The sequence below is a fragment of the Ruditapes philippinarum genome, unplaced genomic scaffold (genome assembly GCF_026571515.1).
Source record: "Ruditapes philippinarum isolate M1 unplaced genomic scaffold, ASM2657151v2 ctg1093_1_1_1_1, whole genome shotgun sequence".
Lineage (NCBI taxonomy): Eukaryota > Metazoa > Mollusca > Bivalvia > Venerida > Veneridae > Ruditapes > Ruditapes philippinarum.
The window spans coordinates 42,197-58,269 of NW_026857225.1; the positions used below are offsets into that span (position 1 = coordinate 42,197).

Here is a 16,073-nt window from a genome sequence, read left to right on the forward strand (position 1 = left end):
TGCACAAAAAAATATACAGTGAACAAGGCATTTCAAAATTACAAATAAACCTTTGACAATAACAATATTTCAATTAGAGCAGTGTTTTTCTTATAATTTTATATTTGATTTGTCTTTTTCCAATTTTCTATGTATTTATGTTTAAAGTTTTGAAGTGATTGTGCAGAGTGTATGCTGATTGGTATTTCATTCCAAATTTTTGATCCTGAATAGTTAAAACTTTTTCTGAAAAATTCTACTTTTGGTTTTGGTTGGTATATGTTAAGTTTTGAATCTGTTGAACGTAGGGTGCGAGAATGAATAGTATGGTTGAAGGTAAATTTTTGTGTTAAGTACTCTGGGCAAATATTGTTAATTGACTTATATACCATAATTGCTTGTTTATATTTGACTTGGTCTGGGAATTTCATCCAGTTTAATAAAATGAATAGATTTTCAGACGGGGCATCATATGGTTGATCTAAGTATAATCCTAGCTGCTCCTTTTTGAAATGTATTTGCTCCAAATTACAATTTCCCCAGATAGAGCAACAATAGTCTAAGTGAGGTAGTATGTAGGAGTTAAAAAATAGTTTTCTAATGGGAATGTCTATGAAATATTTAATTCTTTGCAGTAGGTATAATTTGGAATTGCACTTTTTTAACACATGATTAATATGGTTTTTCCAGTTTAATTTGCTGTCAACATGGACACCTAGAAGTTTTTCAGAGTTGGAACATTCTATTAAATTATTGTCTAAATGTAGCATGTTTAATATGGAGTCTGTTTTGTTTGATGGACAAATTGCCATTGCCTTTGATTTCTTTGCATTTAGGGACATAGCGTTCATTTGACACCAAAAATTTACATTATCTAATGCAGTTTGTAATTTAGTTTGTACTTCCAGATAAGTTGTTCCAACTGCAGAAATAGTTGTATCATCAGCAAATATATCTCTAAAAATTTCCTTTAGTTCCTTTGGAAGATCATTTATATATATAAGAAATAAAAGTGGACCAAGAACAGATCCTTGGGGAACTCCTGATTTTACATGTCCTGGTTCTGATAGTTTCCAAGATATAGATACCTTTTGAAGCCTATCCTGTAGGTAGGACTTAAACCACAGTATTGTTTTATTGCTGATATTAAGGGTTTGTAGTTTCTGAATAAGAATTGAGTGATCTACTAGGTCGAACGCCTTTGAAAGGTCGAGAAACAGTGTTCCAACAACTTTTCCATCATTAATAGCATTTATCCACCTATCTACTATTGAAAGTCAGGCAGTTTCACAGGTAAAGCCAGACTGATAGTTATAGATTAAGTTAATTTTCAACTTGTGTCGCATGTAACTCAAAAAGTATTTGACCTAGAGTCATGAAACTTTACAGGAATGTTGATCAGCATGTGTAGTTGTGCACCTGGGTATTTTCGTCTGGATATTTTTAGTATTTTTAGAGTTATTGCCCTTGACTTAGTAAAATTTTTGCAATTTTCAACTTGTGTCGCATGTAACTCAAAAAGTATTTGACCTAGAGTCATGAAACTTTACAGGAATGTTGATCAGCATGTGTAGTTTTGCACCTGGGTATTTTCATCTGGATATTTTTAGTATTTTTAGAGTTATTGCCCTTGACTTAGTAAAATATTTAAATTATACAATTATTTCATTCCTGGTCTAATTGGATTAAATGAATTTGATAATTTGAGCATGAATTGGCATTGCTTTCACTACCCTTGAATTCTAAAATTTAATTTAAATGAATGACTAAATGACATCCATAATGTTTGTAATATTGTAAAGTCATTTTTTCTCAGATTTATGTCAACTTGCCTAAAACTTCTTAATTGGTTGAACTTTGTACCATAATAACTAAAGATACCAAATTAATTTTCACTTTTATTCTTAGGTACATACTATATAGAAGTTTCATGAAATGAGTTATATCATTTGACAGGGTATTAATTAAACAAATTTGCCTGATTGAATTTGCACTAATGTTGCCAAAGGGATCAATTGTATACTGAAGGAAGAAAATATAAAATAATGTGATTTTCAATGCATAAACGTGTATATTTCAAGATGTTAAAAAGGTTTTACAGTCATATTACAAAACATACATTTATATACCATTAAATGGTGTGTTAGTGTAAACAAAACAATTTATATGTTTTTCTTTTTCCTTTTTTTTTAAGATTCCAGGCAATAGAACAGTCTTTGAAAAAGTAGAAACAGAAGAAATTAACTCATTAGGAGGGAAATATCCAGTATTTGTAGCACAAAACAGTAAAGTTTTGAATGAGAAAGTATCTCAGGAAACTATCATAACCAAAGAAGTGTCTGGACTTAATGACTTGTTGGGTGAATCAGGGAAAAATGAAAAGAATGTCTGTCAGAAGAAAGTTAATAATGAAAAAGATGTCAGATGTTTGGACACAGCATTAAATACATTACATGAAATGGAACCAGCTGAGATCACTAAAGATGTTGTTAAACGCAATCGTAAATATGTTGTTAGAAGAAAGTTGAATGGTAACATAGATCTTACAAAACCAAACATTGGTGTTGGAAAAGACACAAAGCTGTCTGGAATTAGTGAAGATGTCAATGACAGAAACAACAGTAGTTTGAAATTTGATGTTGAAGAGACAAAGAAAAGGTTAAAAAGAGGAAAGCTTTTTCCAATTAGAATTGAAGAAGATAAAGGATATGATATCTCTGAGGATGATATGGGTTTTACCGATGATTCTGATGATGACCCAGATTGTACAGATTTAGATAAACTATTTTTAAATAGAATAACAGATGTCAATTTGAAAGAAAATGTTAAAGACTTGTTGAAATTTGCTGAAGTACTTTATAAGTGTACCTTATGCACATCCATTCCATCAATTCTTACATCAGAAGAAAGTTTCATCAAACATGTTAACAGACAACATTTATCTGAAGATAATCACTGCCATACATGCAAAATGTGCTTATTGAAATTTAGAACAGAAGAAGATTTGAAAGAACATGTGATTTATTCACATACAGGAAGTGAAGAGAACTTGTCAAGCGATCTTACAGGAAGTGACATCACAGGGTCACATGACCAGGTAATTGACAGTAATAATGACAGTGATTCAGATTCATCGGGCCACAGGCAACTGAGGGCAAAAGTTATAAAGAGAAGTAAACCAGTACAAGACTTTGAAAGTCCTAAACAGTTAGTGGATCACACTGGAATAGAAACATTAAATGGTTCTCTAGATCTTACACAAAGGCATTTTGATGAAAAGCAGGAAACAGATTGTGCAAACGGAAGCAAATCATGTAAAGAAGTAAGTGAGATAGATATCAAACAAATTACTGATCAGATAATTAAATCTGATGTTCAGGGAAGAAATGTGTCACAAGGAGGTCATTCAAAGTTACCATTTATTCCAGGATTTACCCTTGAATTTGGAAAATATACAAAGTTAGTCAGAGAAGGTGGTAATATTGTGTACTTTTGTCAAATTTGTAACTGGAAATCGCCAATAAAAACAACATTTGAAGTTCATTGCAATATGTCTTCTCATAAAAATAAAGTGTTCAATGCAAACAATCCAGATGATAGTTATGATTCAAGTTTGAAAAGTCCAAAATACAGTGAAAAAAATCATTGTCTATTTACAAAAACTGACCACACTAAAGATAAAGGTAAGAGATCTTATGTGAACAAAAATATATCAGTAGGTCCCAGAATGCCAGATCAAAATTTGTTTTATGACTATATAATGAGACCAAGGGGAGGTAACCAGTATAGAGGAAAAACCCCAGTTGTCTCCCCTTATGGTACTAGTAGTTTTATTGAAGATGCAAGGTTCACTTATAAAAGACCAAATGAACACCCAGTTGATTTAGCAATGAAAAAAAGAAAAAGAAATATAAAGCATTCAGATGTTGGACATAAGTCTGATTCTGAGAGTGATGATAGTAGTGATATTAAAAACTGTTTTTTATCAAAATATAATCATTCTTCGAATATGACATTGTTAAGACAAAAGTTACTAGAAGGAAGTTGTGGTAAAAAAATGAAGAACAACGGAAAAGAATTTAAATATGTTGTTACAAATTCAAGGTGTTCTTCAGACCTATCTGCAAATGAAAATTCAAAGGATTCTAATCATTATGAGAGAAGTTCATTGAAGAATGAAAAGCTGGAAGATTTAATGTCTGAAAGTAAAGAAACCAACTCAGAACATAAGGTGAGAAATAATGTAAGTAGCTCCTTGGGAAGGGATGGTATTTCATGTTCAGCAAGTTCAGTGTTGAAATATAGAGCAAAGGATGACATTAAATTTGCAGACTCATTATTTACAATATATAAATGTCATGCATGTTCATTTAGATATTCTGATGTAAATGAATATGAGAAACATTTTGACAAAGAACATAAATCATCTGTGGCAAACTTTGTGATCTTACAAAAGGGAAATCCTGAATCCAAGCAGCCAATGTGCTCACAAGGCCACAGAGAGATTGAGACTGGTTCCGGGTTCATGGTGGAATCAGGACTAGGTATGGAAGGAAGAGATCTATTTGCTGGGAGAAATGGGGACCAGCCAGTCTCAGGGAGCTGTGAAATGGGAGAAAATTGGAGAGTGCAGAAACTGAAAGAAGTACTTCCAGGTAAAAATATATAACATGTTATACTTTTGAATGGGGGGCAAAAATAAAAAAGGACTTAAATACAATTTCATTCATAATACTTCAACTGGAAACTCATTGCCATGTGGACCTCAACAACAGTGATGTTAGTTTAGGCATTGGGGCTAACATTTTTTTATGGTGACTTGCATACTAAAATCTTGTTCTCTAAAAGAACAATGTGTAGAGTTAAGATATTTTGCATGCAGCATCACCTTGTGGTCCTCTACAAAAGTTCAATAAACCATACCTTTTGGATCAAAATTGGCTCTGCCCATTGGGTTACTCAGTTTATATAGACTTACATATTAAAACACATTTAATTCAACTTTCTTGTGTGAAATGACTGTGCCAAGGGCTTAGATATTTGTCATGAAGATTTTTGTAGCAGACATCAACAAATACTTTATAAATTATGCAGCTTGGGTAAAAAATGACAAATCCAATGTGATCTCATTACTGACTTTATCATTGAAAAATAAAAATTGTGACCTTTGTATTGTAGATTAGCAATCCAGGGCTATCTTTTTAGCTCACCTGAGCTTTAAATATCGCTGAGTGTCCAACATCTATCATCCGTTTTCTGTCGTACATTCAAATTTAATTTGTTCACACTATAGTGGTAACATTTTTGTCTCAGTTGTCAACTTGGTCAGGATGTTTGTCTAAGTAATTTCTTGGACGAGTTCGAACATGGATACTTTCGAATGAAAAACTAGGTCACATGAGCCTAAAATAGAAAATCTTCCAAGTATCTTTGAAATTGGCCAGAAAGTTTGTTTTGATGATTTTTAGATCAAATTTGAATATGGGTCTCCGGGGTTAAAAACTAGGTCACATAGCCCAAATATGGAAAAAACTTGTTAACACTCTTGAGATGAATTTACAGCTTATTAAAATATCCTGGAAATTGGTCAGAAAGATTGTTTAGATGTTTACTAGCTCAATTTTGAATATGGGACGACTTGGGTAAAAAACTAGATCATGAAGACCAAATATGGAAAAACCTTGTTAACACTCTAAAAGCTACTGTTTTGTCCGAAATATCCTGTAAATTGGTCAGGTTGTTTAGATGATTTCTAGCTAAAGTTTGAACATTGGTAATCTTGGGTCAAAAACTAGATTGTAGATCAAATATAAAAAAAAAACCTTGTTAACACTCCAGAGGCTACTGTTTTGGTCCAAATACCCTGGAAATTGGTCAGACAGGGGGTTTAGATGTTTGAATACGGGGTCAAAAACTAGGTAACTATGGATAAAACCTTGTAACCATTGTAGATGAATCACTTCTAGTCCAAATATCCTGAAAATTTGACAGAAAGGTTGTTAAGATAATTTCTATCTCAAGTTCTAATATGGGTCATGTTTGGTCAAAAACTAGATCACACAGCCCAAATATGAAAAAACCTTGTCTTACTGTCGTAAAGAGGACAGTTTGCTAGGACAAACAACGGCTTCACCTCTGTATCTGAGCAAACTGTCTTCTTACATCTGTAAGAAAACACTTTTGGAATAAAAGCTTTACAATATACTGTATTAAGGACACATTATATACACAGCAATGTTTGCTTTAATTTGTAAGGGCATGCCCTGGCGGTCACATAGTATATATGGAATAAATATATAGAAAGATACATTGAAGTTTTCTTTTGTGAAATTACAATAAATATTAGACTTGTATTTTATTGGTAAAAATGTCTTAAAAACTTCTCTGAAACTACAAAACCCAGAGCTTACATGTGTATGATTTATGAGTATGACCTTGTGGTCGTCTACATAAGCTATGTAAATGGTCAAAATAAGCCCTGCACAAGGTATAGAAAATACATGTACATTTAAGTCTCTTTTGTGAAGCTACAATGCCAAAAGTTTAAATATTTTGCATGTAGCTTTTGCTTAGAGAATCTTTATAAAGTTGTATGCCCACATGGAGATAAATTGCTTTATGATCAAAATGTCTTATAAATCTTCTCCAGAGCTTAGACATTTGGCATGTAGCATCGTCAAAATTTGTAGACATCATGCTCCTGGGGTCAACATTGGTTCCAATCCCTGTGGTCACTTACTTAATATAGACTTACATTTAAATTCAAAGAGCTTAGATATGCATTTCATAGCAGACATCTACAAATATTTAAAAATTATCATTATTATGCAACTTGGGTAAAAAATTACACACCCAATGTAAAATTATTACTGACTTAAACATTGAAAAATAAAAATTGTGACCTTTTCTACCAGTTTCTTCTCTTGTTGAATTTGATATTAAGTAAGTCAAGTTTGACCCCTGTTTGTTCAAAAAATAAAAAACTGTTTGTGATTGTTTGTGGTGGGGGTATTTATCACATTCAGCAATAGTAATTGTTGATAGCAGTGTATTTAAAATTAATTTTCCTTTTTTAAGTAATTTTTAAGTGGGCTCTAAACTATTATCTGCTTCTTTTTTTTTCAAAATTCATAAACATAATTTAGCAAAGAACAGTTCCTAATTCAATTAAAGCAGGACTTATCAATTATATAAATTAGAAAGATTAGGAAATTAATTTTAGTCTGAAGTCGTAATTGTATTTTTTTTTTCAATTTTAATTAATTATAAATGAATTATTTAGAAGAGAAATTAATTTGAAATATTCTGAAGACTTAAGAGGACACTATAAAATTTAACTTGCACAAACACACTTGAAAAATTTGTGAGAAATTGTTTTTCATAGAAAATCTTGTCTGGGTAACTAATCTAAAACACTTTCCATACAATGGTTTCAAATTATATTGCATTTTGAAATTTATATGATGTTGATACAAAAGCTACTATTATGTAAAGAAAAATTCAGTGTGTTGTTAGTATGAACTTTGCAAAAGACAAAAAAAGTTAAGTCTGTCTGGCAGATATATTGCGTGATCTTTAGAAATTTGACGTCTGTAAAAGTATTTTAATATCACTACTGTTTAGGAATAATTTATTTTGAGCTGACTTTATGCTGAATTTCAAAATGTTTTATCAGGTATGTATAGACACAAATAGCAAAATTACAGAATCAAGGATTTTTTTATTGCACTGTAAATTAAAATAATATAACTGGTGTATGTTTGTGTGTGTACATGTATGTGTGTGTGTGTTATATAGATTATATAGTGAACGAAAAAAATCTTCTTGTTAAAAACCACTTGTCCAGTTTCAACTAAACTTGACAGGATTGTTTCTTGGGTGAAGAGCTTCCAAAGTTGTTCTAAGAATTTGATTTCATACAGGATCTGGTTGCCATGGCAACCAAAAGAAATTATAAGAAAAAAATTAAAAAACCCACAAGGCCTAGAGCTTTGATATTTGCACAAGATACTGTCTATTGGATCTCTGTTTGTTTGTTTGTTTCATTTTACGCCTTTTCCCAACAGTATTTCAGTCATATAGGCGGGTAGTTTCCTAACCATCGTTCCTGGAGAGTTACACCAGTACTAGACTACCTTCCTCCGCGCTAAACTACCAAAGCATCTCCCGGGGATCGAACCCACGCCAGAGAGGTAACTGGATTAGAAGTCATCAACTCTAACCCCTCGACCACGGAGGCGGTATACTATTGGATCTCTACCAAGATTGTCCAAATTATAGCCCTGGCGTCAAAATTGGCCCGGGGCCCAGGGGGTCATTGATTTTCTAAATTTTTGAAAACCAGAAAGTTAGAGCTTAGATATTTACATGAAATATTGTCTGGTGGACCTATATCAAGATTGTTGAAATTAAAGCCTTCGGGTCAATTTTTGCCATGCCAAAGGGGACACAGTGACCTACTTTCTTGTCCTTACAGTTTGAGATGTAAAATTGAACTTTGATATCCTAGATTTTAACAAAGTGACTTACTTTCTTGTCCTTTGATGTCATGGAATTTAGGTCATGTGAATATCACCTTGACCACCAAATTCACTAGACTCTACTGCATTATGGCAAAGTTCAATTGTATAGAAAGAAAAAAGTTCTTCTGTACCTACACGACAATTTAGTGTTGTATTAATGCAGTGGATTTTAAGCTCGACTATACAAAGTATATGGAGAGCTGTCCTACTCGCCATGGCGTCTGCGTCCACGTCCAGATTTCAGATTAAAGTTTTGGTGCAGTAAAATATTTTTCACTATAACTTTTTCATTTCTTAAGGTATTAACTTCAAACTTAGAATATATATTCCTTATCATCAACCACATCTTATGTGACAAAGTTCATAATTCTAGCACCAATATTTTTAGATTTATCTCCCCATAAACTTAGATTTTTTTACTTGAAAAATGTTTTTTTTACTATACCGGTAACTTTTTCATAACTCAAGCACCAATATTTTTTAAGATTTATCTCCCCTTGAACTTAGAATTTTCCTTAAGAAATAATATTTTTACTGTTACTTCTTTAATATTTCTCAAGGGATCAACTTCATACTTCAAATATATGTTCCTTATAATCAACCACATCTTATGTGACAAGGTTCATAACTCTAACACCAATATTGCAAGAATTATCTCCCCATAAACTTAGATTTTATGTTTGAAAAATGTTATTTTTTACTAAAACTTTTTTACTTTTTAAGGTATCTACCTCAAACTTCAGATACTTATTCCTTATCATCAATTACATCTTATATGACAAGGTTCATAACTCTTGAAGCAATATTTTTAGATTTATCTCTCTTTGAACTTAGGATTTTCTTTAAGAAAATTATTATAACTTCTATACCTTTTAAGGTATCTACTTGAAACTTCAAATATATATTTCTTATCATTATACACATGTTGTGTGACAAGTTTCATAACTCTAGTGTTACTATTTCCAGAAATATTTCCCCTTGAGCTTGGAATTTATGTTAACAAATGTTATTTTTTTACTATAACTTAATACATAATTCATAATACATAATTGATTTTTCTTTCATAGTTTTGTCTTCCTTACTGCATCCAGTATTTTATTAGTCGAGCTTTGCTGTCTCCTGTGACAGCTCTTGTATACAAATGCAATCTTGTTTCTCCTAGAGACACATAAATAATGTCTTAAAAAAAAAGAAAAAAGATTGCTCTTCTGGGGTTTGAACCGCGCCCCTCCGTTTCAATGCAGTTGATAGTAGTAGTAGCCTATCTGAATACCCTTCAAAGCATTAGAAGTGGGGGGGGGGGTCATACCTTAATAAAGAAAAATGCATTCTTTATTAAATTTCTTTATTAAAAAAACGTCTTGTTATTTAAAAGCATATTATAAGACATCAAAATGAAGTTGTGACAAGGCTTTCTACAAGGTGTTGGGCTCATTTGTAGTTTTGATTGATTGTCACTTGTTACTTTCATAGTGCTGTGATGTGAAATGCTCTGTTTTACTCTTTTTGTTTCTTTTTTTTTCGTTCAACTGTTATTTATTTTTCCAAAAACCAGGTACATTTAAGTAATTCATGGTATTATATAAAATTGGGCCCTGGATTAACCCTTATATATGGCTTGGTTTGATGATGACCATATGAACTTACAACCAACATGTTACAGAATATTAGCATTAACTAAAAGGTGTTAACAGCCTTTTCAAGTATTGAATCACAATTGCTTATTTCAACTGAAAGAAAAAATACAAGGACTTTAGAAATACTTTGGACATAGTAAACCAATAACCACTCTTCACACAGATTTGAAAGCAAAATAATGGAGTACATGCATTAATATAAAGGGAATGTTTTAATTACAAAATATATATACACACATTAAAAACAAGTATGTAAAAAACTCTTTGTTTCATATCCTTTCTCTTGCATGAACAAAATCATATGAATTGTAAGGTTTTAGAAAGTGTGGGTTATGTCCACTGTATTAAATTCGTTCACTCTGTAAAATTCATGTGTGGTGTTTTGTCCACTCAATAAAATGAGGAGGTGTGGGGTTTTGACTTGTATGGATTTGTCTTCCATCACAAACATTTAAAATCTTTATACTATTACCTGTGCAATGTTGTAGAAACAATTTCTTTGTAAATGTATTTCTTCTCTTTCTATCTGTCTAGGTCACCTTCTATTAAGACATTGTCAGGGTTTTGAATGACATTCAGTGATACTACATGCATTTCAGACCGATGTGATTACATTTTATTGAAATAATTTCTTCATTTTGATTGGCTGAGAGTGATACAAGAATTTTTTAGATTACATACAATCATGCTGATAAAAAATTTATCTTTATTTTGTTTTAAGATTTTGTGATTGAGTGTGACCGGGGAAACACATCTCGAGACTATTTGTTGCAGTGCATCAGCAGCTCCTCAGGGATACAAGATGCTGTACTTTGGTCTTCTGCATGTAACAGAGCCATGCGTGAACTATTTCCTAACAGTCAAGCACAGAGAAAAGGCAAATATAAAAAATATCCTTTTACAAACATTATATTTATACAACTTAAGAGGTATACTAAAAAAGTTTGTGGACTGTGGCTCTATTATTCACATCTTTTAATTTGTGCACATGGTTTTTCAAATGACAAATATCAGAACAGGTCCTTAATTTACAGTGAAAATACATTAATAATACAATATTGTAACGTTTAGACATTTTTACTTGGCTAAATGTTTTGATTTACTGAAATGATTTTATTGTTACTTGACTATTATGTTATTTGTTTATATTGCCTCAATGTAACTTAATTTACGGTACTTTAGAATAAACGTTTGGTATACATATTTTTAATAAACGTTTGATATCATATAATATAATAATCGTCTCAGTGATAATGATTATTTTGATCAGCCAATGAAAATTAAGACATGCTTGAGTAATCATCTCAGCAGGTATAAGTATGTGATTAGAGCAAAATTTCTCAGTCTGCAAGAGGATTCACAGGGACCAGGTTATTCTATGTAACTGAAGCCTCACTTCATACATAAAGGATAATTTTGTCAACCTAATTGAAGCCAAGCTTCATAGGTAGAAACGAATAATTAGCCAAAAGTAATTAATATCAAAACTAATATCAAATTGAAGCCTTAAGCTTCATGGAAGTAGAGTTTATATATTCAAGTTTGTGAAATTGCAGTTGAGTCTGGGTACTTATAAACTTCCATATTTTCTGAAAGCCTCGCTATCAGAAAATTGGTAACATATAGGTGTTAAAAATCCAGACATAGAGTTAAAGGAATAAGCTTTGTATAGATACATATAGTTGGAACTTTGTTGTAAATCCCTACCAGCAGCTTCTAATAGAAGACAAGAGAGGTAGTAGCTGGACTATCGGGATAGGACATTATCGGTCTATAGTTTTGAATTATTTCATAGTGTTATATCTTAAACATATTTACTATATTGTGACTTTTAAGAATTTAATAGTTTATTTTGAAGTATTAATTCAAGCTGATTGTTTATGATATATGATAATTTCATAATCATTTGTATCTAATCAAACGGCAGGTAGCCCATAAAAAAATTAGATATTCATTACATATTTCACTGATACATGTTACAATGTGTTTACAAATAATTATTCTGTGAAAATTCAAATAATTTGTGACAAGGAAAATAAATAAAAAATGTCACCAGCGTCATTGTCTTTGAAACTACACATGTACTCTCTCAAAGTGTTTGTTCAATGTCTCTCAATAAGCACTGAAAATGTTTTTATGAAGCATAATATTGCAGGGCGTACACTCTCCTATATTGTCTACATATTCCTATACTTTAACCATTGTGCATTAATTTTCAATATTTTCCTATAATTTTCCAAAATTCCTATAAATTCCTATGTTTTTGGAAATAGTTCTTGTGTGTAAGCAAGATAAGCAATATTTTGAAGGAATAAATTTAATAAATGGGCTCAGAACACCTCTTTATCAGTATATGCTATTTTCTTCATTCCTACAGGCATGGTCACCCAGCCCAACCCAGCCAGTTTTTTTTATTTTATAAATAAGTAAATATTTTTAAGATAAAAACAAACATTCCTATGAAATATTTCAGAGTGCAGAAGTGACATTTATTTTTTTGCAGGTTAGTAACTTACATTAATCATTCTTATGCAGTATTAAATTCCTGAAATAGCAAAGTGGTACATGTATATTAACCCATTTTGTGAAAAATGGCTGTTTTCATTGAAAAGTCTCCCGTTAAAAGTTCAAATTGCTATAAACTATAAAAACTGCTTCAATACTAATCAAACTTGGCAAAAATGTTGACTGGACCATTGTCTTTGTAACGACATGCTCAGTCTTAAATTTTACTGTTATTATGGCAATGAGGGGACATCTCAAAATTGCCAAAAATCACTATTTTGCGTTGATTTTTCCATCAAAATTGATTTCAAAGTGCTGCAACTTCTCAATGGATTGAGATAGAGTCAAAGGCTTTTTGGTTACACGATACCTCATGATCGACCTGGCACTTACAAGTCCAAAATTATTTTGGCAATGAGAGGGACTGCCGCCATCCTTCACCAAAACGGGCAACCCCCTGATGTATCTTTTGGATGAGGGGCGGCGCCGAAAAAGTGGTCACTTTTTGTGTTGCCTTGAAAAGAGCGTCATATAGGGGTTACTTTTGTCGGCGGTGTCGGCGTCCCCTTAAGTTTGTCCGGAGCATAAGTCAGTCATTATAAGTCGGATTGACTTCAAACTTGGAATGCATGCTTCTTATAATGACCCAAAGTGCAGAGCACAAGAACCGATACCCTGCACTTCTTAATTTTTGAGTTATTGCCCTTTGTTAATTTTCATACTTTATTTTTGTCCGGGCCATTTCTCCTAATGTATAAAAGCTATGGACTTGAAACTTCATAGGATGATAGAGCTCATTAAGAAGAAATGCAGTGCACAATAACCTGTACTCTGCATTTCTTATTTTTTGAATTTTTGCCCTTTGTTAATTTTCATACAGGTCATTTCTCCTAAAGTATAAAAGCTATGGACATGAAACTTCATAGGATGATAGATCTCATTAAGAAGAAGTGCAGTGCACAAGAACAGGTACCCTGTATTTCTTATTTTTAGCTCGACTATTCGATAAGAATAAGTAGAGCTATTGCAGTCACCCGAGCGTCGGCGTCCACATCGGCGTAACCACTTATGTTAAAGTTTTTGTAATAGTTCAAATATTTTCAAAGTCCATAGACATATGGCTTTGAAACTTTGCACATTTGTTCACCATCATGACCGCAACCTGTAGACAGGAGGAGGTAACTCTATCAAGCATTTTGACAGAATTATGCCTCTTTTTCGACTAGAATTTACGTTAAAGTTTTTGTAATAGTTCAAATATTTTCAAAGTCCATTGACATATGGCTTTGAAACTTTACACACTTGTTCAACATCATGACCCCAACCTGTAAACAGGAGGAGGTAACTCTATCAAGCATTTTGACAGAATTATGCCCCTTTTTCGACTTAGAATTTACGTTAAAGTTTTTGTAACAGTTCAAATATTTTCAAAGTCCATTGACATATGGCTTTGAAACTTTACACACTTGTTCACCATCATGACCCCAACCTGGAAACAGGAGGAGGTAACTCTATCAAGCATTTTGACAGAATTATGCCTCTTTTTCAACTTAGAATTTACGTTAAAGTTTTTGTAATAGTTCAAATATTTTCAAAGTCCATTGACATATGGCTTTGAAACTTTGCACACTTGTTCACCATCATGACCCCAACCTGTAAACAGGAGGAGGTAACTCTATCAAGCATTTTGACAGAATTATGCCCCTTTTTCGACTTAGAATTTACGTTAAAGTTTTTGTAATAGTTCAAATATTTTCAAAGTCCATTGACATATGGCTTTGAAACTTTGCACACTTGTTCACCATCATGACCCCAACCTGTAAACAGGAGGAGGTAACTCTATCAGGCATTTTTTTTACTATCAAGCACTAAGAATAGTCGAGCGTTGCTGTCCTACCGACAGCTCTTGTTTGAGTTATTGCCCTTTGTTAATTTTCATACTGTATTTTTGTCCAGCCATTTCTCCTAAAGTATAAAAGCTATTGTCTTTTAACTTCATAGGATGATAGATCTCATTAAGAAAAAGTGCAGTGTACAAGAACTGGTACTCTGCACTTCTTATTTTTTGAGTAATTACCCTTTATTAATTTTCATACTTTATTTTTGTCCAGGCCATTTCTCATAAATTATAAAAGCTATGTACTTGAAACTTCATAGGTTGATAGATCTTATTGACTAGAAGTGCAGTGCACAGAAACTGCTGCTCTGCACTTCTTATTTTTTGAGTTATTGCCCTTTGTTAATTTTCATATTAAATTTTTGTCCTGGCCATTTCTCTTAAACTATATTGTTCACAAGGCGACACATCCGACTCGCAAACAACATTTCTCAAAAAAAAAACAAGTACTAGTATTGGGGGCCTAAATAAGGCATTTTTTTCACCATTTGAGACAGCAAATAGGGGAGGGTGAAAAAGGCTTTAAAAGGCGTGTATATCAAGTAATGGGTTAAGAGAAAAAATTGCTTCAATGTTAGAAAAGATTTAACAAAGGAGGAAGACTGTCTCAGAGCACACTGAAATCTTATTGTCAGGGGGAAATGAAATTTTATTCTAAGCTTGTGCAAGTGTTGCTCAAATGATTATCTTTTAAAATTGAAAAACTGAGAAAAGAAATTGATATTTAACCCTTTCACTGCCATATGCCGTCCCTATTATTTTCGGCGTATTTGCCATATGGACGGCTTTTGCTGTTTCAATAATAATAATTATAATAATAATAATAATCATAATAAATATATTGATAATTATACCATCGGCAATAATTATTATTATACTAGCAGATTTGGAAACATATATAATTATTATAATACTAATAACAAATAATAATAATATTAATTAATAATATAGTAATTTCTTAGAAAACCTTCTGGCAAATAAGTGATCAATAAATAAATGACCCTCTGGCAGCGAAATGGTTAAGGGAACAGCAAAAGGAGGTAGAAAAGGGGAAAAACAGATGTTTGAAAAGACATGTGAAGGCAAGAAACAGAAACTGATGACCAGTTTTTTTGTCTCCTTTTCAGAAAAGTACCTCCTTTAGTTCTGTGAAAAACAAAGGCAAGGGGAAGGAATTAGCAAAAGGCAAGTGGAAGCAATTAGCAAAAGGCAAAGGGAAAGAATTAGCAAAAGGCAAGGGGAAGGAATTAGCAAAAGGCAACAAGAAAAAATAACAAATAGTTTCTATTCCAGTTGTAAAGTCTACTTTGATGTTTTTTCAAAGCAATATAGCAAAGTAGACAATGAGAATGATTCAACTACTTTCTCAGGAGGTTATGTTGCACCATTCTTAAGCTTTTTGTATCAATAATTTTAATATACAAAGTCATGTATCTATAATTTTTAAATGTTTTCAAGAACAGGATAAAAGTGTTTTTATGTCTAAGGAGAGCATCATTATTTTGATAAATAGACATAAATAATGCTTATTTT

The 16,073-nt window shown here is 32.1% G+C and overlaps 1 protein-coding gene across 2 annotated transcripts in view; it reads left to right on the forward strand.

Moving 5' to 3' along the window:
- Positions 1 to 16,073, forward strand: part of LOC132749112 (uncharacterized) — a 61,167-nt gene that overhangs the window by 17,799 nt on the left and 27,295 nt on the right. For both annotated transcript variants that reach the window (XM_060738797.1, XM_060738798.1), the window contains exons 3-4: positions 2,174 to 4,634; positions 10,860 to 11,028. In XM_060738797.1, the coding sequence (XP_060594780.1) occupies positions 2,174 to 4,634; positions 10,860 to 11,028 (2,630 nt within the window). The remainder of the gene's footprint in view (positions 1 to 2,173; positions 4,635 to 10,859; positions 11,029 to 16,073) is intronic.